Here is a 22600-nt window from a genome sequence, read left to right as displayed (position 1 = left end):
CAGGGCACAGAAGGTGAGAGCTGACCCATGGGGCCGGGGCTGAGTGACAACCCCTCCCTCAACAGCTGCCTGAGCCACCCAAAACACGGGGACCCAGCCAGGATCCAGCGCAGGGCACCAGGCCAGGCTGGGAGCTGAGCCCTGGGGAGAGGCACAGCTGGGACAGTGCCTGGCAAGGGCGGAAGGGGCACCACAGCCCTGGGAAACAAGGCGTGAATGGAGCAGGACCTGCAGCACGGCAGCAACGGGCGAGCCCTCCAAAATGCTGCTGCTGGGCAAGGGGCCAGCGGGGACAGAGGGCACTGCACCACGGGCACCACAGCACGAACTGCCACGGCACTGAGGCAGAGGAACCACGTCTTGGCCAACCAGATTTATTGTTCAAGTCCAAAGACAAAGCAGTTGCAGAGTCACACGCACAGCAGGGGGTGAGGAGAGGCCTGGCCCTGCAGTCAGAGCGGTGCCAAAAGCAGGTGCTGGGTCAGGCACCCTGGGAGCTCAGGAGCTCAGGAGTTTACAACCATGGGAGCTCGGCAGCTGTGGAGCACAGGACACAGGGCACGTCGCAGCCAACGGGCAGCAGAGCAGGATGTGGCACAGGGCCAAGGCACAGGGCCCGGAAAGTGCTGCAGCTCCTCCTTCCCCTCCATTCACAGGATTAGTGTTTTCCTTCCCAAGGTGGGTGACACCGTTGCAAGAAAAGCTGGAACAGCAGGGACAAGCCCTTTGGGGCAGGAAAAGCATTTGGACCCTGGTTCCTGATGGGAGCTGTGCCCAGGGAGAGCAACGGGCTGGTGACTCCAGTGCATCCCCAGCTCACCCTGCTCGGTGCCCAGACGGCCTCAGAGCTTCACCCTGGCAACAGCTGTGGAAATAACAGTCTGTGTTCTCCCCCTCAGAACATCAGGGAGCTGGGGAGCACCATTTTCCAGCTACCTGGAGTCTTAAAATCCTGTAAGGAGCGTGGTTTGCTGCTGTGGAGGCCGATGCTCCGGCCCATGGGGCGTTTCCCTCACCCACAGCCCACGGGTGGTGCAGTCGTGTCGCTGCAGCTCATCTCTAGTTCACACACTTCATTGCTGTGCTGCAGACCAGCACTGCCCACACTGCGCCCAGCTCCGATCCTGCTCCAGCCTGAGCAGGGCTGTAGCCTTGTTCTTGGCAGCACAAACACAGGGATTTGCAAAGACGTTTTTCAAGGCTTGTGTAAATAAATCCACATCTGCCCCGGAGCAGCGTGTCCTGACCTGAACAAACTCCTCCACCGTGCTCTGCTCTGGGGTGGTCAGAAGTAAAAATGGATCAATTGAACACCATGGACATAATCACCCTTCTTTGGTACAGACACTGGCCACGAGCACCAACGGGGACACTGACACCACTAGCACAGGGCACACGGCTCCAGGAGCTGCTCAGTTTCTTTTCTGCTATGTAACAACCCCAAAAAAAGCCAAAAAAAAAGGAAACACTTCCCAAGAACCACTCCCAGCCACGTGCCCACAATTCCTGCTGCTTTTTAAACACACACCGTATTCAGAATTATTTTTATCCCTTGAGAGTCCAGCTGGGAATCACCAGCTACCGCTTCCGCTCGCCCTTCTGTGTCCGCTTCTTCTCCTTCTCCTTCCGCTCCTGCTTGGCCAGCTTGTCCTTCTCCCTCTGCAGTTTATCCTGCTCTTTTTTCCTCTGGAACTCATCCCGCAGCAGCTCCCGCTCCAGCTTCCTGGCGTTCAGCACATCCTCCACGTTGGTGTTCCGGAACAGCGCTGGGGGAGTTAAGGGCTGACCAAGTTTATTCTACCTCCCCCTTCACCTGCCAACTCCCACTTCTGCTTCCTCACCAGGCAGGTAAGGAATTGGGGAATGAGGAATGGAGAAAGGAAAAGGGATCTGTTTTTCCAGATAGAAAAGCCAGGTAGAATAATCGCAGGCTCCGTGAGAAGGAAGGGTCTGGAGCAGCTAAGGGAGCTGGGGTTGGATATTGGGAAAATTCCTTCATGGAATTTCCTCCACCCAGGGCAGTGGTGGAGTCCTCATCCCTGAAGGGATTTAAAAGCTGTCTGAATGTGGCCTTGGGGACATGGGTCAGTGTGGCCTTGGCAGTGCTGGGGGATGGTTGGACTGGATGATCTCAGAGCGTTTTTCCAACCTTAATGATTCTACAATTTTTTCCTAGAAAAATGAAGGTGTCTCCAGGTTCTTAAGGCTGAATGTGTAAAAAAATGTGTCAAACCTCTACAAACCTGAGAGGAAGAAAACACGCAGGGTAGAGCCTCGAGTGGATTCACTGCAGCTGTGAGACATGTTCTAACACACACATACATACATGTGTGTACACGCATGTATGTGCAGACAGATCCATATCTGTCCCTAACGTACCGACAAGAATAATTTATGTTTCATATTTAATTATGTGATAAAACCTGCTTCCATCTTAGACTTGCCAGCTGGGAGCTCCAGGACTGTCCCAAATCACCCTCCTGAGATGGACACAGGACCCCTGGTCCTGCCCACCTGGAGCTGCACCGTGGCCTGAGGAGCCTCATTCCTGGTGTGATTTCCCTCTCTGGACACCAGTTAACGTTAATCTGAGCTTCTGGGAGAATTGTCCTTGTTCTGTGAAGCTGCAGGGAGGTGGAAGAGGGAAGGAAGGAATAGGGGAGAGGAAGGAGAACCGTCTGACAGGGCAGTGTCACTGTCACTGCAAGGTCGGGCTACACGGAGAGAAAAACCAATCCCCAAGCTGGAAAGGTGGCCCTAAAGAAACAGGGAGATGAGCACAGGGAAGGAAGGATGGGAAGCTCCCCATGGGGGCTGCCTGCCTGCCAAACAGCCCAAGTCACCAGGAGTTCAAAGGATACATTTTTCAGATCCAATGTTTACTGCTGTCCCAGTCGGTCCGTCCTGTTCGTCCCCACCGGTGAGAGAATTAAGGAAACAGGCACATGAACCTGTGCCTCTCCACAGTCACACCACTCCAAACACCTCAAATAACAACTTATCAAGGCAGGAGGGAGCAGCTGAACTCACACAGACCAGGAAGGCACAACTCCCACGCTCAGCTCCTGCTGCTCCAGGGCTGGGTACAATTCCTTCCCATTCACTCTGCTGTACAGGGAAGAGTTCCCTCTTCAGCACCACCAAGAGTTACCTCCAAGCCCTCTCACTCCACACACTCTGTAAAGGATTTTTTCAGGAGATTTCTCCTCAGAAAGCAAGAGATAAACTCAGCACCATCTCACAGAGGGACAGGGGGTCTCCTGCCACCTCTGGGCTGGGCAAACCTTCACATGTTGGTGGGAGAAACATCCTCCAAGGAGCATCTGCTCCCAGCACTCCACAAACTGGGAGCTTTCATGCTTTGTCCATAGAAGTTATTTTACCACAGAGAAGGAAGACTGGCAAGTTTCCCCAGCTCTCCCCACCAGACCCTGCAAAGCCAGGAAGGTGTTGCTGCTGCAGGAGGTTTAGAGCAGACATTGTCCCCCAGAGCCCCGAGTCTCAGCCGGCACAGGGAAGGATATTCCTCCTCGTCGGTCACGTTGGCGTACTGGGCCAGGAGAGCAGCCTTCCTCTGCTTCTCCTCCTGGGAGGAGACCTCCTTGGGCTTCACCACGATCCTGGCCTGCTTCTCCATCATGCTGGCAATGGCCTGGACCTCATCTGGCAGGAGAGGAGTGACAGTGTCAGCCCGTGCTGCAGACACGGCCCTGAGCCCTGGGGCCATCGCTGCCTCCTCCCTCTGCAGCCCCAGCGTGTCCTGTGGGACAAACCAACCACCCAGAGGGAGAGCTCTCACCCAAAAACACCCCCTCCTCTCACAAGCTTGTCCCACAGTCAAAGCTGGCTGCTTTGGGGAATTCCAGCTGGGATCTGTGAGAGCTGGAGCTGCTGGGGAGCCGCAATGGGACTTGTTTGGGCCAGTGAGGGGGTGACACAGTGATGTGACAATGGCTTCTCCCTGTGAGGGGAATTCCCTGTGCTGTGCCCAGCCACCAGCAAACACTGGTATTCCTGGAGCAGACACTGTTTTTCCTGGAGCGAGGGAAGTTTCACAGTGAAACTGGAATCACTCAGGCTCTGCCTAATGAAAATCCATTTGACTCCAAATCACATTCTCTTCCACTTCAAAGCAGCTTAATAAGTTTATTTAAGTACATATTTAAAAAACCCCACCAATGAGAAAATTCTGGAAACCCAAAGTGAGGGATCAGTGCTGTGCTCTCCCTCTGCTCCCAACCAGGAGAGACCAACAGCTGATTTACCTTTAACACTGAAATTCTGCTGCCCATTTCCTAAAATGACCTCCAAGTTTTGACACCAAATCATTTTTTAGTCTGTCAATCACTTATGCTCAGGATTCTGCTGTTCTGAGTAGAACACAGACTTCAGTGGTGATTTATCCTTTCATGGAACCCCAGTGAAATAATTAAACCCTCGAATTCCATGAACTCAGACACACTTTGCTGCCCTTCTGTGACAAGAAAAATCCCTGTGGGTGAGCACTGGCAGGAGCAGGAGGAGCCCAGCAGCAGCTCCAGCAATCCCAGTCACTTGTCCCCAGCAGGAATTTATTTTATTTGATGCGTGGAAAGGCAAGGTCAGGCCAAGAATTTTTGGGGAAAGCCACTGAGCTGCTGCGTGGTGGAGCTGCCGTGTCCAGGGGGTGAGGGAGAGGGGAATGCTGGGCTTGGTCACTGCCAGAGCCACTCCCGGGTGACATTGGGCACTGACAACGTGCTGTTTGCAACCAGGAGTGACAGCAAAATGCAAAGCAAACAAAAAGCAGGATTTAGCCCAAAGGGATGTTCCCTTGTCCCGGGCTCGGGTCAGGTCCCTGCTGCTGGAATGTCACTCACTGATCCCAGTGTGCTTGAACCAGCAAATCCTTCCAGCACAGGGCTCCTGCTCAGGGACCAGGGATGGACTCAGGGGACACAGGAACAGTGGGACTGTACCCACAGGTGGGGAAGGAGCAGTGATGGTTCAGCAGCAGCCTCACAGCTTCCTCCAACAAGCACTTATGGAAAAAAGGGAGTTTTAAGGGAAGATGTTGGAAGAGGAAACAGGGGTGTTTTCCTGGGGTCAGCAGCAGGGACAGCCCAGCTCTCCAGCTGCCTGTCCAAACCAGCTGCTTTCCAGACTGGCATAAACTGGAGCAGACAGGTGTTTTATGCCATAATTGCTGCATCTCCCCCCAGAGTGCAGCTGCAGTGTCAGTGCTGAGCAAAGACAGCCCTGGGTGTGCTGGGAAAGATTCCTGAAAAAAATCCCAGAATGGTTCAGGTTGGACCTTAATGACCATGGCATTCCAACCCCCACTGGGAAAAAAAAGAAAAAATAAACAAAAAAGAGCTTTTCCCCTGCAGGGAGATGAACCAAAGAGCAGCAGGGACAGCCCAAAGTGGAACTGCTCCTTCCCATTCCGTACCTCAGGATGGAGCAGTAACTGAGCAGTGATGGAATGAGGGGCAGGTCAGCACCCCAAGGCACCCTGAGAGCACAGTACCTTCTTTTTCCTCTTTGGCATCAACAACCTGAGAGTCAGACCACTTCTCCACGACCTCCCTGCACACATCGTTCAAGAGATCTTCTTCCTAGTGAGGGAAACGAGATTCCTCAGTCTTGGAGTCAGACAGGAGAAGTACCAGCTGCAAAGAATTTGAAGCCCCAGCAGTGAGCTCAGGACACAGCTTTTCACCCCAAATCTGCTCATTAAACACACCCACAGGACTCTGGTTACCCTGGGGTGAGACAATCACACCAGGACCGGTCCCTCTGCACACCAACAGCTCCAACACACACGGGGTTCATGACGGGGCTGTGCTGGTGCCACAGGCACAGGCACAAGGAGGCACTTGGGGATCTCTGCTCCCAAAATCTACCGCCCAGAGTCCTCTTTCTTCCTGAGCAAGGCCACAGAGAAGTGACTCAATGTCAGCTCCATGCCCACAGAAGGGAATAAATGACTCTGGATAAGTTGTGGGTCAGGGCCAGGACGGAGCTGACACCGCTGTGGTGGCACTGACAGACCATCCCCTGTCAGCAGCAGGGACAGTGTGGTCCCCCTGGCCTGCCTGGAGCACCAGAACACGACCCAGAGGTGGCAGCAGGGGCACCCACACTGTTCTTCATTACTGAGCATCCACAGATGGCTTTTCCCCTCTTCTTTCCTCTGTTATTCCAGAGGCACCAGGTGTCTTGGAGACAGCTGGACAGGGGGGAAGCTTCCAGCAGCTTCTCACAGAAGTCACCCCTGTGCCCCTGCTACCAAACCCTGGCCAGGCAAAGCCTTCCCCCTGCCCGTGCCAAAAGCTCCGAGAGGCCAAAAGCCTGATGAACTCTGCCTAGAAAAGAATTTCTTCTGCTCAGAGCAGGTGGGTTTTTAGGTCTGGGAGAACCCACCGACCCCACTCCCACCGGGAGTGACACCGGGATCCTCCCAGGAACACGCACTGGATGAGCAACAGGGATGATGTGCAGGGAAACAGCACCTCAGGGGCAGTCAGGGGGACCCTCCCAGCCCTGGCACACAGCAAGGCGCAGGAAGAGAGGGAAAACCAGCATGGTTTGGCTGCCCATCCCTGGGAGTGTCCAAGGCCAGGTTGGACGGGGCTTGGAGCAACCTGGGCTGGTGGAAGGTGTCCCTGCCCATGGCAGGGGGTGGCACTGGATGAGTTTTCAGGTCTCTCCCAACCCAAACCATTCCATGACTCCATGATTCTAAGACAGGAGAGTTTTTAAGTGCCAGGAACACTCATGGCAGAAGGATCCTGTGAATGGATGGGCTCCCCTGGGTGCAGGGAATACCAGCCCACAGGAATCAAGGCCGGCAGAATGATAAGGAAATTTATATTAAGCCTGGAGAGAAAGCTGGGAGAGACACATTCCCTGGGCACCTGTCTCAGTGGGCAGGAGGAAGGAAATCAGGGAAGTGATTGCCAAGATACAGGAATGGGAAGGGAAATGGAGGGAAATGAAGACTCACAATGAAACGGCAGCGACCGGCACAAATGAGGTTGGTTTGGAGTTCAGTGAATACAGAGAAAAAATAACCATGGAAAATACAAGTGAGCCAGGTTCTGTCTGGTTTGAAGAAAAAAACTGGACAGAAACAGAACCCAATTTTAAATTCCTTGATTAGAAATGGTGACACTTGAATAAACTCATGAACTAGTGCAAGGCATGGTCAGCACTGTGGAACCACAGACACGAGTCCAGATGTCACCTAAGCTTCACTTTCATAATGGTTGTGAAAAACAAACAAATGAACAAAGAAAAACACATAAACAAAAAAAATCACCTGGAATTTGTGTACAGAACTAAGAGAAAAGACTTGGCAAGAAAGGCCCCAATTCACCAAATAAAAGATTGTTTCACAAGTCAATAGAGAAATAAACACAGAATCTACAAATAAAGAAAAGGGGGGGGAAAGAACATAATAAAAAGAGTAATTACAAAGTCTGAGCGTTCAACAGACTAAAATATTTTACAGGAATTGCAGAAAAATTAAACTGAGCTGGAAACTGCAAAGGAGCAAAGGAAGAGAAGGAACAGGCTGTGATGAGACAGGGAGAGGGCACAGACAGCCCTGGACTTGATGGGAACTCAGGACTGGGGAGAAAAGGGAAAACAGCACAAACCCAGAATGTCAGGAAAGGGGAATATCAATGGCAGGGCCTCAGCTCAGCCAGGACACTCCCAGGCCTGGCAAGGGTCAGACAGGGGACTTGGGTGATGGAGTGAAGCAAGTCTGGTAGTTAAAGATAAGTTAATTAACCTTGGCTACTCCAGAACAGCACTTTCCAAAGACATCTGGCTCTGTCCCTAACACTGTTTGCTTCTCCTGCTGTTTTAGGCTCAAAGCTGCACTGCCAGTTCCATTGGCAGGAAGGAGCTCACTGCTGGTGTACAGCCCTGGGGGGATGGCAAAGGCACTGAGGGTGCTCTGACCTCTAGAAAACTGCCTGAAACGGCACAGCCAGGGAACAGCAGGAATGAGGTGACACTGTAACCTGTGATAACAAAAACCTGATCTTAATGACAAAGCCCCCTTGGGTTTTGTGCTCCCACACTGGTATTTTAGAAGGAAATCAGCAGACTGTTACCAACAGCAGCACCACTCACTAATTAACATCTCACACTCTGAAACATCCCTTTATGGAACACCCCGAGACACTGCAAAAATCATCCAGGAGAGAACTGTGGAAGAGAAATCCCTTCCTGCACTCCCCTGGCTCTGTCCCAGGAATGTGCCAGGGGCAGAGACAAGCCCTGAGCTTCCCCGCGGCTGTTCCTGCCCGTCCTGGCAGACACCACGTGCTGTGGGGAACGGGAGCAGCTCCCAACACCCTCCGAGAGCCTCGCCGGGGGATTTATCCTTGAAAGTCATCTCAAACCACGCCAGGGCTCTCCCAGGAGTGACCCCCGAGCCCTGCACACAAATAACGGGGATCGCTGTGCCCCCCATTGACCCCTGACAGAGCTTCCACCGGCCCCGAGCTGGCACAAACCAGCCACCCACAACCCACCCAGAACACCACGAGGGGCCCGGGGAGGGGACAGAAAGGCCCACGGAGGTGCGTCCCTCCTCGGGAAGGGAGTGATCCAGCCGGGAAGGGGATTATCCATCTCGGGAAGGGGCTGATCCAGCCGGGAAGGGGGTTATGCACCCCAGGAAGGGGCTGATCCACCCCAGGGCTCCGCGGGAGCGGCCCCGCCTGGCCCCACCCCGTCCCCCGCCAGACCCCACAGAGCCCCGCCGGCGTCACCTCCCGGCCCGTGTGGGAGCCCCGGCGAGGCCCCCCTGCCCCGGTCCCCGCCGGTTCCCCCGTCCCTCACCAGGCAGGCGGCGAGCACGGCCCGCAGCGCCTCCAGCCGCTCCTCGTCGCTCTCCTCCTCCCGCAGCAGCCCCTCGATGTAGGCGCCGTACACGGCGCGGTCCAGCCCCAGCGCGTCCAGCCGCGCCGCGAGCCAGGCCGGGAACGGCGGCGGGGCCGGGATCGGGATCTGGTTCGGGATCGGGGCCGCGGCCGCCCCGCCGGGCGCCGCCATCTTGGGCCTGCGGAGGGGTGGGGGGGTACGGCGGCCGCGGGGGGACAGAGTTGTGGCGGCGGCGGGAGCGGCGGGGCCGGGGGTCGGGGTTGGTGCCCGAGCGGGAGCGGCGGGACCGGGGGGTGATTCCGAGTGCCCCCGGTGCCCCCGGTGCCCCCGCACGGCTCCTCCTCCCCCCGGGCAGCGGTGGGGCCCCGCGCGGCCGCCGTGCGGGGCGGGGCGGGCGGCGGAGTTTAAACGCGAACAGGCGGCGGGACCGAACCCCCCTGAGAGCGCCATGGCGGGCCCGGCCCCCGCCGCCCGGCCCCTCCGGGGACAGTCCTTCTACCTCGACCTGCCCGGCGGGAGGAGCGCCCGGCACCTGGCGGAGGCCATCGAGCGGCTCGGCGGGGTGAGGGGGGACCCGGCGGGTCCCGGAGCCGAGGAGGGGGCCGGGGGGGGCTGGGAACTGGGGGGGTCCCGGGTCTAGGGGTGGCCCGGGGGGGGGAACCGGGATTGAGAGAGGGGGTCCCGGGAGCTGGGGGGGAACAGGACTGGGGGGTCCCCCGGGGGGGGGGGGGGGGGTGTCCCCGGGACGCGCTCACCCCGCTCCCGGGACCCCCGGGGGTCTCAGTGACTGGGGACTGCGGTGCCCCCCCCCCTTCTCGCCCCTTTTCTTTCTCTGTTCTTTTTAAAAAAAAATTTCCTGAGTTTTTCCCTTTTTCCGGTGGTTTGGTGTTGTTCCCCTCCCCGGTCCCTTGGCAGCCGGAGCCCCTCGGGGTGGGGGGAGGTCGTCCCTCATTCCTGTCCCCCCCATCCCCGTCTTTGCAGTTTGACAAAACGTCTTTCTATGATCTGGACATTAACGACGTTTGAGTCCATCACACCCCTCCATCCCCGTGCCCTCCAGCCCCCCGAGGGTCCCTCGGGGGTCTCTGGGTACCACCATCCTGCTCGGGACCAGCTCCGTGCAAACCTCTCCCTCCAGCTTCTCGGTGGTTCCCGGGCTGCCTGGTCTGGCCAGCACCGTCTGGGGGGTGGTGGCCACCATGGGAGCAACTTCCAGTGGTAACCAGTTCCTTGGCCTCGGAGGTGCCTTCCAGACAGGGGTGACTGGTCACTTGGTCCTGGCAGCACTTTCCAGTATATGGGAGCTGGTTGCCCAGTCGTGGGGGCACCTCCCAGGTGGTGATAACTGGTTACCTGGTGATGGACGCATCTTCCAGTCAGTGACAACTGGTTGTCTGGACATGGGGAACACCTTTCAGGTGATGGTAACTGGTACCTGGCTATCCCTCGCTCACAACAGCCTGTGGCAGCTTAATTTTTTAGGGACGCTGCGGGACTTCCACATGGAATTCAGCATAGGGTAAAGTAGGGAAGCACCAGCCAAGGCTCTTGTGCTTTTCTCGTGGCTTTCCCAGAAAAACCATCTGGACCCTTTTCCCTGTGAAGCTGTTGTTTGAGTGGATCCACGTGACATCCTTCATGGCCTCCAGGCTTCCTTGCCGCTGATATTCCTCACGAATTCCTGATATCCTCTCTCAAGACCCTTCACAAAGTAGCATCGCCTCAGTCCCTGAGCTGGGGCTGAGCACGGGGGCTGTACCTGGTTGTTCATCAGGTTCATCTCTGTGTCTTTATTACTCTTGTGCACAGTCTGGTCCTAACAGTTGTTACTATTTGTTTTCAAGCTCTTTACTCTCTCTGAGGTGATTGTCTCATGTCACCCCAACATTTAAATCCTTTGATGTACACACAGAGGTGAAATCTTCACTTTGTTCTTGTTGCTGCTGTATCTGCTGCCAGGGCCTGCTGCACAGACACGTGGGGAAGTGCAGTGCCTTGCACTGTTCTCCCTTTTTGTGATTGCACCACCATCCTGAACTTGGTGGTTTGTCTCTGCCCTCCCCTGGCTGTGCCATCCACACTCAGGGACACTCTGCTCACAGCATCTCATCTAGTTATGCATCTTCCAGTCTGAGAACCAGCAGTCAGTTATTTATCCATGTAACTGCCCCTTGGAAATAATTTTAGCCTTCTTTTGTCCTTCTGATTCCTGTCAGACACCATCCTGGGTCACCTCGCTGTCTGAAAGGAGGCACACAGGGAGTGGAGTTCTCGTTCCTCTTGCTTCTGTGGAGATCCTGAACCCAACTCCACCACAGCCACCGTCTGTGAAGCATCTCTTTGGCAGCACTATCCCAGCCCAGGTCCTGTGTGACGTTCAGGGCACAGTTAAGGGCATCCTGTGGCCTTGGACTTGCATGTGGCTCCTTGAGCTTCACCTTGGCACGGGGCTGGTGACACCCTGGAGTGGTATTTGGACGAGGATGTTGGGATTTCCTCTGTTCTGTGCTTCCAGCCTCATTGAGCTCCTGTAACACGGGTCACTGTTGCAGGGCAGCCTCCACTGTCCCTTTGGCACTTCCCATGGGTGAGTCTGGGATCTTGATCTATGGGGATTCTGTAAAGGAGCAGAACCAGCTTGTTCAAGAGCTGAAGTTTTGGACTGCCCAGATCTTTGTCTTCCTGGAGGCCTCCTACCCATGTGTTAGTGTCTACCTTCTGCTCAGCTTCTGAGAACCCAAGTCATTATGGCCTTATAATACCATTAGTGTCCCAACTTCTGGGTTTCCAGCTCTTCCTTGGACTGGCAGCTCCTGTGTGTGTGTGTTCTGGTTCCCTCCTGCCCTGTTCTGTGTGGAGCTGCTCATCCCAGCTGTTCACTTTCTCCTTTATTTTGCTAAAACACATCCTGTTCTCCTGAGGACAGAGCTCCTCCACCCTGACCCACAATGTCCAGGGCCTTTTTCTCAGCTATTGCCTTTTTCCAAAACCACTGCTTGAGGAGTAGGTGATGGTGGACAATCGTGGGTGTCTGGATCTGAAGGTTCTGGTGACTCTGCTGTGCATGTCTGGGGCCTGCGCTCCCTGAGCGTGACAGTGTCTGCTCCTCCTGGGAGACACAGTGTGGAATGGAGGAAGGAATGCTTGTAGGCATGAGTGCTTCCAGCAGCCCCTCAGTGGGGGGGGGGTTAAACCAGAGGCAGTGGTTTTGTTTAGCAGGGCCCTTTCAGCTCACAGTTGGACACTTTCAGAGCTTCTCTGTTCTGTGTCTGCAGGTGACCGAGAGCTTCCTCAGCAAAGAAGTCACGTACGTGGTGTCCAGCAACAAAGAGGCCAAACGGGACAGAGCCAGGACTGGGGATGGGAAACAGAGCAACCCAACTTCAAGAGACACCAAAGCCACGAGCTCAGGGCCTCCTGCCTCCAGAGGGAACCCACCCAGACCTCACCAGAAGCCACCAGACACTGTAAGAGCTGTAAAGGCTTTGGCCACCTCCAAGTTCGTGCCAAGGGGTCCCAACACAACCAGTGCTGGGAGGTGAAGTCAGTCCTGCTCTGGGGTCTTTTGCCCAGCTCTGGCTGTTCTATTTGTACCCATGTTCCTTTTATCTGCCATCATTCTCCTCTCAAATGTGCATGTCACAGCTTTGGGCTGGGATCAAGGAAATCTGCTGGAATGGCAGAGGAAATGGAGGGCTTGGCTGGCTTCCCCAGGGAAGGGCAGAGGTGTGGCTGGAAAAGCCAGAGAAGTGTTGACCAGATAAAACCATTGCAGGCTGTGGATGTGTATTCACAGACACAGGGCAAGGCCTCTGTAACCTGGGAGGAGATCCCTTGTGGATCCACAAGGGATCTCCTCCAGCAAGGGGTTTTTCTGGATCTTGTTTACCCTGTCAGAGCTGGGCTTTTTGCTGGGCAGTGCTTGAGGCCAAACACCAAAATCCCTCTTGGAAAGTGGAGTCTGCTGGAAGCTGTGACTGGGGAGAGGCTGCTGCCCCACCCCAGGCCCAGGGCATCTCTGCCAGCCTGGAGCTGGACCCCTGCAGTGGGAAACCTGAGCCTCAGGGGCTGCACCCAGTCCCTGCCCTTGCTCACAGCACTGTCCCCTTGTCTTACCAAGAGCTGAACTGGTCTGAGCCCACTGGTTTGCCAGTGAGACTCTGTTCCCAGGAAGGGAAGCAAGAATGTTCCTAACCCTGGCCAACATGCTGGAGAAAAGGAGGCTCAGGGGGCATCTTACTTGTTCAACTCCCTGACCGAGGGTGGAGCCAGGTGGGGGTCAGTTCCTTCTCCCAGGTAATAAGTGACAGGACAAGACTGAATGGCCCCAAGTTGTGCCAGGAGAGGTTCAGGCTGGATATTTGGGAAAATTTCTCCACTGAAAGGGTTTTCAGGCCTTGAAACAGGCTGCCCAGGGCAGTGGTGGAGTCCCCATCCCTGGAGGCATTTAAAAGCTGTGTGGATGTGGCACTTGGGGACATGGGTTAGTGGTGGCCTTGGCAGCGCTGGGGAATGGTTGAACTGGATGACCTTAGAGGGCTTTTCCAGCCTGAACAATTCCATGATGCAGCAGCAATTTCCAAGCTAAATCACTGCTTCCTCTTGGCTCACTCTGGAGCCTTCACTGCTGGTCAATAATTCCAGGCCTTGGCTGGTGCTGTGAGTGCAGAGCCAGTGGGGCTCTGCGGGTTTGCTCCCTGGAAGTGCTCATTCCCACCGGCTGTGAGAGGAACCTTGGCCAGGCCCTGCTCCCCAGCAGTGTGGGGGTGTCCCCAGGAATCATTCCCACTGCCATAACCTGGGCTGTGTCTCCTCTCTCCAGGCCCTGCTGAGCCGGGGGAAGGAGCTGCTGCAGAAGGCCATGAAGAACCAGGTGAGCAGCACGTGGTGGGCTCCCCTCAGGTGGGGTGTGCTCAGAGCTCTGCTGAGCGGTGCAGAACCAGTGCCAGCCCTCCTGCAGAGCCCCTGCCCTGCTGACAGGGCACATCCTGGGGCCAGGAAAGGCACGGAGCGGTTGCTTGTGGCCTGCAGAATGTTGTGTAATCCTCCTGTCACTGCTCCTCGTGGAGCTGTGCCATCCATCCTGGATGGGCGACATCCAACCTCTGAGCCTGTCCCAGCAATCTGGGTGCTCAGGACAAGAGAATTATTGTTAGATGAATTTTTAGCCTAAAAAGAACTAAAGTCACGTAGCTGGGACAAAAGGTTCCCTGCAGTCCTTTCCCTGATGTCACTCCAAACCAATCTCAGTGCCCACTTAGAAGCTCATGCTGTAACAGGGATTAAAAATTTGCCCCAGGTGCTGCTGTTAATTTGGGATTGATAAAGCATGAGTTCAAACCTTTTCTGCTGTGCCCTGATTTTAATAACAGCTACGCAGTGGTCTGTCAGTTGGGCAGCAGGAAAAAAACCCCTAAGTCTAAGCTCAATTTAGAGCTGCACATGTCCCTGCTCTGAGCTGTGCTTTGCCAACCCTCTCTGTGCAGGACACCTGCAGTGGCAGCAGCATCCTCGCCAACGCCCGCCTGTGGGGAGTCCAGATCCTGCACGTGGATGGTATCCTTAACTGGGGGTGGAACGAGGCTCTTGGAAATCAGGGATCTGTGAGACAGGTGGAGCAGGAGTGATGTCAGGAGTGTGGAACAGAAGGGAGAGGCTGCAAGCAAATATACTGGGCTGATGCTGTGCTGGCTGAGGCTGGGTCTGCCCCCCAACAGCAGTTAATTTTGTGTACAGAACATCCCCCTGTCAGCAGTACATCCCCATGTACTGAACCTGTAACATTAGAAAATGTTGATAGCTTGGTCAGTGCATCAGTTTGCTCCAAAAAGACCGTTTTTACTAATTAACCTGGAAGCACAGATCACGATAAGGGCAGGGTTTGGTCGGTTTTAATTAGGCAGTGCTGGTGTTTGAGGGCCTGTGCTGGAAGGCTCTCCCTGTCCCCGTGATGGATGGGGAGGGGGTGATGGGAAAGATAGATGGTGGGACTCTGGTTCTAATAATAGGTCTGGAGTAAAAGGTTCCTGAGTGTCTGGTGACAGTGACATACAGCCTGTCTGGAGCGTGGTGCAGGCGCTGCTGCCCTGTCCCTGAGCTCTGCTGAGCCACGGAGCCTGGCAGGGCTGGCAGACCCAGGGCTGCTCTCCCTGCTGCAAACCCCTGCCACTGTCTGCTCTCTGTAGAGCCCCACAGCCTCCAGCTCTGCCAGAGAGCAAAGGGGGGGCTGTCCCTCAAAGTGTCTCTTGGCTTCATCTTGGGCCAGTTCCCTGGGTGGGGGATGGATTCTCTGCCAGGGCTTCAGCATTCCCGATGCCGTGGGCGACTGTGCTGAGTGAGAGGGGAACAGCTCCCTGCCCTTGCTGAGCTCTGGCTCCTTGACATCCCACCTGCACAGAAATGTTGTCCTATGCCCAGCAGCTGCTGGGAGCCATCTCAGGAGTGAGGAAACGCTGCCAGAAGACGGAGGTAACAACTTAACTCCGGCCAATTTCGTGAGCTCATGGCCCCTGGGTAGCTCTGAACAATCCTTGTAGCTCCTCCAGAGCCAGTGGGCCAGTCAGGAGGGTGATCTGAGTGCTGGATCCCATCCAGCACTGGGCAGTCTGGTGCTTCTGTTTGGTGAGGGAGATGACAAAATTCAAAGAATTTTTCCTTTTATAAAGTTGAGGGTACAGTCAGATGAGAATGAGGCAGCTGTTTGATAACTATCAATATCTGTAGCACAGCTAATCCTGATTTTGGCTCACAAGGGACAAAGGGTTTGTCATCTTCCAGCCTCAGATGGCAACTCGACCCCACAGAGTCACTCTCATCCCCTCAGGTGGGATTGGGAGAGAACTGGGAGAGGAAAAACTGAGAGAACTCATGGATTGAGATAGAGATGATTTAATAGGGAAAGCAACAGCCACACACGCAAGCAAAGCAAAATAAGGTGATGTGGCTGGTAAACTGGCTTCCTGAAGGATTTTTAATGCCTTGGGGAGGTCAGGGGGAGGGTGGGATGCAAGACCTGTGTGTTCTATTTAAACTAAGTCTGGGTAACTTGGGAGACAAAATGAGGGGAGATGTTCTGGGTGGTGATGCAGGAACTCTAGGGTGGTGGGTGAGGCTGCTGCTGCTCTGGGATGAGGAACTGCAGCTCTGCCTGTGCTGTTCCCATGCTAAATGTGTCCCTTTCTCCTCCAGGGGAAATGCTTTGCCTCTGGATCCAAAATTCACAAAGGTAGGCCTGGAAGTTGTGCTCCTGTTTGTGCTCAGATGTGGAACTGCTTGCAGAAGCCTCATTTAGAATTTGAAATCCATCTGGAGCTTCAGCAATCCCAAAATATGCCAACTCTTATGGCAGTTTGCCTTGAAGGGATTCTGTTACTCCTTGTCAGAGTGGGAGTGGCTGCAGCCACAGCTGAGGACCTTTGATTTCGGGGCAGTGTTCTTAAAAATCCCGTAAACCCTTTTCTGCCAGCTCCCAGAATCCTGAGGCACCTGAGAACCGTGTTATTGCACACTGAATCCAGCAGCTCAGAGGAGGTTTCGAGGAATATAATGCATCCTACAGAGGAGAGCGTGTTCCTCCAGCCCACTCACTGCTGTCGGGCTGAGATGTGCTGCTGAGGCACCGATCCAAAGGGAGGAGGGAGGGGGGAACAACCAGGTCCTCATCTGCAATTAGACCAGAGCCAATTGTGGGGCTGAGATTGGCACTGCTGACGTCAGTTCATCTGGGCCGTGCGTGACTCCGCGCTGGAGAGCGAACGCGCGGGAACGTCTCGGAGCAGCCTCCACCTGGACCGTGTGTGTGACACTTGGGAGGTTATTTCCCAGTTTGGGGTGGGGAGAAGGTGCTGAAAAAAGGCTGGAGAAGCTGTTGGATAAGGCAGATTGTGCTGCAGGCTCTGAGCTGTGGCACGCTCTGAGCCTGGCCTGGGGACTCACAGTGACAGCAGAGCTGTTTGCTCGGGCCTGTGCACCCGCCTGAGCTGGAGCTGGGGCCTCAACACGGCCTCACCCTCAGAAGTGCTGAGCATTTGGCAGCATTTACGCAGGAAAAACTCGATCCAGCACTGAAATAGCTGCTGGGGTGACGTAGCAGCACATTTAATGCAAGTGGAGGGTGAGGCTTGAGGAGCTGCTGGTGAGGACAGGTGGGCTCAGCCTTTCTGGGGAAGGAGGGTGAAATATCTCTGGAAAAAATAGCTCTGAGTGCCAGGATCATGAGAAAACAAACCTCCTCGCCCTTCAGAGGCAGCGAGGCAGGCAGGAGAGGCTTGGTTTCAGGGTCAGGCAGACTCCCTGTGGGAACACCTTGGGGCTTATTTGCTTCTCAGCCAGATCAGTTCTCAGGTTTCCAAGGTGAGTAATGTTATCACTTATGAGAGGAACATACCTGTGGGACAGGAGGGACCTGGGATCTTCTTCCCCCAGCCTGGCTCTGAAAACCTTTTCCCTCAATGCACTGCTGAGGCTCTTCTACTCCCTTCATGTATTTTATGCCTCTGTAGGAAGCAAAGCTGCTGTTTGCCCTCCTCAGGGATGAGTGAAGGCCAGATTCTGCTCTCGAGTAGTGTTCTGGTGCCAGGCTTGGCTGTGCAGCACCTTGGTTTGTCTCCAGCAGCTCTTATTGCTTTGATTTCACTGTCCTGGCCTGAGCTGGTTTGAGCTCCAGGCTCTTGTGTCAGGGTGGGGGGAGGAAAAGGTGAGGGAAGGTTGGTGCAGAGCTCTGAGCCTGTGCTGCTGCTGCTGCAGTTTGTTGCTGGTGACCTCCTCCCTCGTGTGCCGTGGCCACATCAAGGAGAGGATGTGACAGTTCTTAGGGCTCGAGTCAGAAGGCTCAGGGTTGGGCCAGTGTAAGGCTGGAGAGGCATTAAGGGTGAGGGTTGGCTGGTTGCTTTTCCAAAGCTGGACATGTCCCATTGTTGGGCTGCTTTGGGGTTTGGTCCCCCCACTGCACACTCTGAGGGCTGTTGAAGAATCACCCAAAGAGCTGGTTTGGCTGTGCTCAGCCATCACTTGGCATTCACCTGTGTCAGAAGTTCTGATGAGCTCAGCTCTGTAGCCCAGTTCTGTTGGGAAATGAGTGACTAAGTTGGGAATTGGGTCAGGAAAACTTCTAACCACATTTCTCTCTAGGAGGAAGGCTGAAGCCCCCTTTTCTGAAGGTTGAAGACCAGAGCAGGTAAATGTGACCTTTCTAAATAACATATCTTAAAACCTGGGGGGCTCCCAGGGAGGGAATCCTTCACTGGTTTCATTCCCAGTGACTGTTCTGCCCACAGGGCAGACCCTGTTCCACACTGGGAAGCTGACCCTCTCCTAGAGGGAGGCAGGTGGAGTTTGGAGAAACAATCCAGGTGGCTCGTGTGTCAGGGGGAAAAAAGGTGTTAAACGAGACTTGACAACAGTTTCCTTCCTTGCTCGGGTTCCATGTGTGATCCTTGTCAGGTCACTTAATCCACTCGAGCCCTGTGCATTGAGGAAGGAGATTGAAGCACAGGAGGTCAGGGCCTGTAACTTGATTACAGCCCTCAGCACAGGGGACCTAATCCTGTGGTGTTTCTGACAAGCCTGTAACTCTAACAGTATCCACTGAGCCAATTAATTATCCTGAAGGCAACACTTGGGGTAGCTCAGAGTCAAATGTTCAGTTTTATGTGCTGCATGCACTGAAGTGTGAGGGGAGAGATGTGGTCTGGGAACCAAACCCATCCCGTGCTGCTGTAGCTGGAGATGCTGCCCTGCTGTGCCCTGGGGCAAAAGGTGGGGTTTGGCTGGGCAGGCAAACCTACCTCCTGTCCAGAACATGCCCCATCAGGGCCATTACTGGAAATCTCGTTTAAGAAAGGGCAGTTCTGGCACAGCCAGAGGAGAGCAATGGGCAGTGTCTCTTCATAAATGGGACAGCACCTTGATCCCCTCTGTGGGGGGGACAGCTCTGTGACCAGGCTGTCCCTGCCAGGAGACTGATGACCTGATCTGCTGCTTTCAGGCAATTCCGGCCCTTCCATCACCAGTTCCAAAGCTTTCCCGACCTGAACTTCCTGGCTCCCAAAAGCTCCAGCCCATTTGAGCCTCTGAAAAGCCTCTCGAATTCCTGCCAAGCCAGGTAAGATGTAGCTCCTTCTGCGCAAGTTTTTAACCCAACTCTCCTTCTCACTGATGATTCCTGGGATCTGGGAACCTGCTGCCTTCTGGATGTGGGCACAGGGAGCCCTGTGCTGGGTTCAGAGGCAGCACAGTCCCTGCTGGTGCTGCCAGGGCAGGGTGACCTTTGCTGTCCCTCCCAGGGGGGCAGGGGGCTGTGCCCTGCGCAGTGACGGAGGGAAGAGCCCCCGCTCCACCCCAGTGCCCAGGAAACGGAGGGGATTCTGTGAGTGCTGCCAGGAGACCTTCGAAGAGCTGCACAAGGTAAAGGTTCCCCTGGCATCCAATTCCTTGCCAAAGTTATGGGGGTCACTCAGTGGCTTTTGTCAATCATGTCATGCCCGTTAGCACCATGAACTCCTTCAGAAGGAACCGTTGTATCCAGGTTGTATCCCTTGTGGTATCCAGTAGGATCTGCCTTGTAGATGGGAATATGGTATATCTCTGCTCTGACCTGGTCTGGGCACACTGTTTTTGAAGATTGGAGCATGACATGCTCATCTCTTGGGCTGGGAGAGCCTCAAGAATCATCCTGTTCCCTGATCCATAAGGTGAGGAGCCTGTTCCATGGCAGTCATGGGGCACAGGCAGATTTAAAAGTTGGGAAAAGGGTTTTTTATCTCCTGGAAGGTGCCAAATAACGTGGCTTTCAGAACCCAGCCTTCATTGACAGACAGTCTTGTTGGAGTCTGTGTCTTTCCTGCTGCTGGGGAGGCTGTGGCTGCTGTTGGGTGTGGACACAGCCTTCCCATCCAGGGGTGTCTGGGAATGGGACCCCCGCACAGCCAGGGGGGACAGTGTGGCCAAGGGGTCCAAACCTACTCCCAAACAATGGCTCTAGTTTACCCTCTAGTCTGTCAGGCTGTGGGAAGTGCCTGTTACTGCAAGTTCCCCTCCTGGGAAAACTTTAAATGTTGCTAAAGGGCCTCTGCCCCCCTCCAGCACCTCCAGAGCCCCCGGCACCAGCGCTTTGCCCAGGATGACTCCCAGTACATCCCTGTGGATCGTGTCATCTCCCAGATCACCAACAGCTTCCTGCAGTGCTCAGACAGGTAAGTCTGGGGGTCTGGTAACTCCTGGAGCCCAAAACAGCAGGATGCTGCATGGCACACTCATGGGAATGGGGTCCCTGTGCCAGGGAATTGGGCAGGCGGAGCAGAGGCTGCAGCAGGACCAACCTGGACCTGCCAGGTGAAGCTTAGACAAGCCATGGGAGCTGTTCTTGCATTTCCATGGGTTTTCTGCTTCAGGGAACTCCCCATGGCCTTCTAGTGCCTCCTAAACTACAAAAGGGCAGCTGAGCCCACCCCTTCTGTCCCCATGTCTGACACAAACCCCACGGCTCTGTAGCAGCCCTGTGCCCAAGCCCTGGGCTGTGGGGAGGCTGAGATCCCTTGTGCTGCCCATCTCCCCTGCCAGCAGCATTGTTACTGCTGAGCCTCACCAGGCTGAAATTCCTCCCCTGCTCCTGAGCAAGGGCTGCAAACACCCTGTGCTGCAGGAGAGGCCTTGTCTCGCTGGGGGAGGGTGTTGCTGGGTCTGGATGAGCATTAACTGATGGTTCTTCTCAGGGTGCCACAGTCCTGCCTGGCAGATGAACATTTAGTGCCTCAAGCACATGGTACTGGAGGAGTGGAGATGCTGACAGAGCTGGGAAAGGAAAAGGAGCAGCCTGAGCAGGGTGCTGTGGAACTGGTAATGGATATGGAGCAGGATCACGACCTGAAGATCAAGGGATGTTCCCCCTGCCTGCCTGGGGACAGGGTCAGAGATCCCAGAGAAGGAGGGGGGCTGTCAGAACACAGCTCTGTGGGGCTGCCCAGGGGAGCAGAGCTCAGGGGAGGGGTCTGTGCTGCCCCTGGCACCACGGAGGGGGCCGGGCTGGGGGGTGCAGGGCTGGGCTCAGCCCCTGCCCCGGGCTGGGGATCCTGTGCAGGGGCTGCTCCTGTCACACAGGCAGTTGCTCCTGCATCTGAACCTCGTGGCCAGCAATTGCCTGGGTCTGTGAGCCACCCCCCAGAGGCACTGCCTGTCCCCAGGAAGCGCCTGCTGTCCCCTAGCCAGAGCTGCCAGGTGGGGAAGAGGCCCAGGCTGGAGTGGGGGGAGCAGGAGGACCCAGCGCGTGGTGGGCTGGGGGCCCAGGGTGCAGGGCAGATGTCTGAGCCAGGCCTGCCCGGTGTGACAGAGGCTGCCAGGCTGTCCCTGCACACACAGCTCTGCAGCAGACCTCGTGGCTCCCTGGCTTTGGATCCGTGCCTGGGCGGGAGCCCTGGGGACCCGGGATCCCTGGGAGCTGTGGATCCTGCAGGAGCTGCTGCAGCCAGCACCGTCAGCGAGCGTGGCTGGAGCGGGGCGAGTGTGAGATCCCAAGGGCAGCAGCTCCAAGGGGACGGTGCCACCCCCGGGAATGGGAGCAGCCTGGATCTGGAGAGCACAGTGAGCAGCGGGAGCAGCTGCCCCGCTGGCCGCCCGCCCTCTCCCACACCGCCCGGGGCTGGGGCCAGATGTTTCTGCTCAGTCTGTGTCAGGGCGGCAGAAAAAGCAGCCCCCGAAGCTCCTGAGCTCCCCGGGCACAGCACAGAGCGGGCACCGTGCCCTGGGCTCCTTCCCCCTCCTGCCCAGAGCACACAGAGCACAGGAGCTGCTCCTGGCGCCGGCAGGAGCTCCTCCGAGTCGGAGTGGGATGTGCAGCTGCTCCCCCTGCCAACGGGTGTCCAGGGCAGCAGGATCCCAGCTGTGGACAGGGACGTGCTCCAGAGGACACACGGCAGGGGCGGGGACAGCGGGTACGAGTCCCTGTGCTCGGTGCTCCGGCGGGACCTGGAGCCGGGCTGGGCGGGCCAGGAGAGCGGGAACTGCCGGACCTGCTGCACGGACACCAGAGGAGCCCCTTTCCCTGTATTTGAGACGTTTTGTGGCAGCTGGACAAGCTAAAACCACCTCCTGGCTGCTCTCTGGACCAAAGTGGGAGATGAGAAGGGGCTGGAAAGGGATTTGGCCAAGCCAGCCTCCATGTCAGGACCAGGAAGCACATCCAAGAGCTGGAGTGAGGACCATCAGCATGAAGTTGGCACCACCAGCAGCTTGGACACTTCCTTCTCTTGTTGGGAACTGGTGGGGATGCAGTGTCTTCACTGTCCCTGGCTGTGTTCTGGGCTGGGATCTTCCCTCCTCTCTGCTAGCCATGTTTAGAGCCAGCAGCTTCCTCTAGCTCCTCATGGAGCTGCTGACACAGTGGTCCCTCTGGAAGTCTCTCTTCAGCAGGAATATGTTCTTTGCCCTTCCAGAGTGAAAGCAGGTGCCAAGACTTGGGAGGGGAGGGTCATGGGGGTGAGATTTTTGCTCCTCACATGGTTTGGGGGGGTTGTCTTTGAGAATTTACAGATGTTTTTCACGTGGTTTTAACATGGTTTGTTTGGTGTTTTTAGCAAACTTTTAAACTTTGTAATAAAGTGGAAGGTGAGATCCTGCTCTGCCATACACTGGAATGTGTCTGGTGGCCAAAGCACAGCCAAAATCTGTGAAACTTCCAGCAGCAGAGGTGGGGTGGAGAGAGGCCTTGCTGGAGGGGGTCTGT

The 22600-nt window shown here is 55.7% G+C and overlaps 2 protein-coding genes across 2 annotated transcripts; one reads left to right on the top strand and one right to left on the bottom strand.

Moving 5' to 3' along the window:
* Positions 1-358: 358 nt before the first annotated feature.
* On the bottom strand, positions 359-9141 carry CCDC43 (coiled-coil domain containing 43). The gene is made up of 5 exons (XM_027711913.2): positions 8842-9141; positions 5510-5597; positions 3525-3663; positions 2862-2920; positions 359-1766 (listed from the first exon to the last, which is right to left on the bottom strand). Exons 1-5 carry the CDS (start codon positions 9052-9054, stop codon positions 1579-1581), a joined length of 687 nt encoding a protein of 228 aa, XP_027567714.1. The 5' UTR covers positions 9055-9141; the 3' UTR covers positions 359-1578.
* On the top strand, positions 9125-22505 carry DBF4B (DBF4 zinc finger B). Its single transcript, XM_027711912.2, has 11 exons — positions 9125-9445; positions 12159-12350; positions 13706-13756; positions 14370-14439; positions 15281-15351; positions 16072-16108; positions 18013-18058; positions 18869-18985; positions 19167-19287; positions 19966-20075; positions 20595-22505. The coding sequence occupies exons 1-11, from the start codon at positions 9332-9334 to the stop codon at positions 21955-21957; spliced, it is 2292 nt and encodes a 763-aa protein (XP_027567713.2). The 5' UTR covers positions 9125-9331; the 3' UTR covers positions 21958-22505.
* Positions 22506-22600: the final 95 nt, after the last annotated feature.

Source organism: Pipra filicauda, unplaced genomic scaffold, assembly GCF_003945595.2.
Source record: "Pipra filicauda isolate LSUMZ 115617 unplaced genomic scaffold, ASM394559v2 scaffold336_size1087642_pilon, whole genome shotgun sequence".
NCBI lineage: Eukaryota > Metazoa > Chordata > Aves > Passeriformes > Pipridae > Pipra > Pipra filicauda.
Note: the sequence above shows the minus strand (reverse complement) of the source record. Positions and strands in the feature narration are given on the sequence as shown.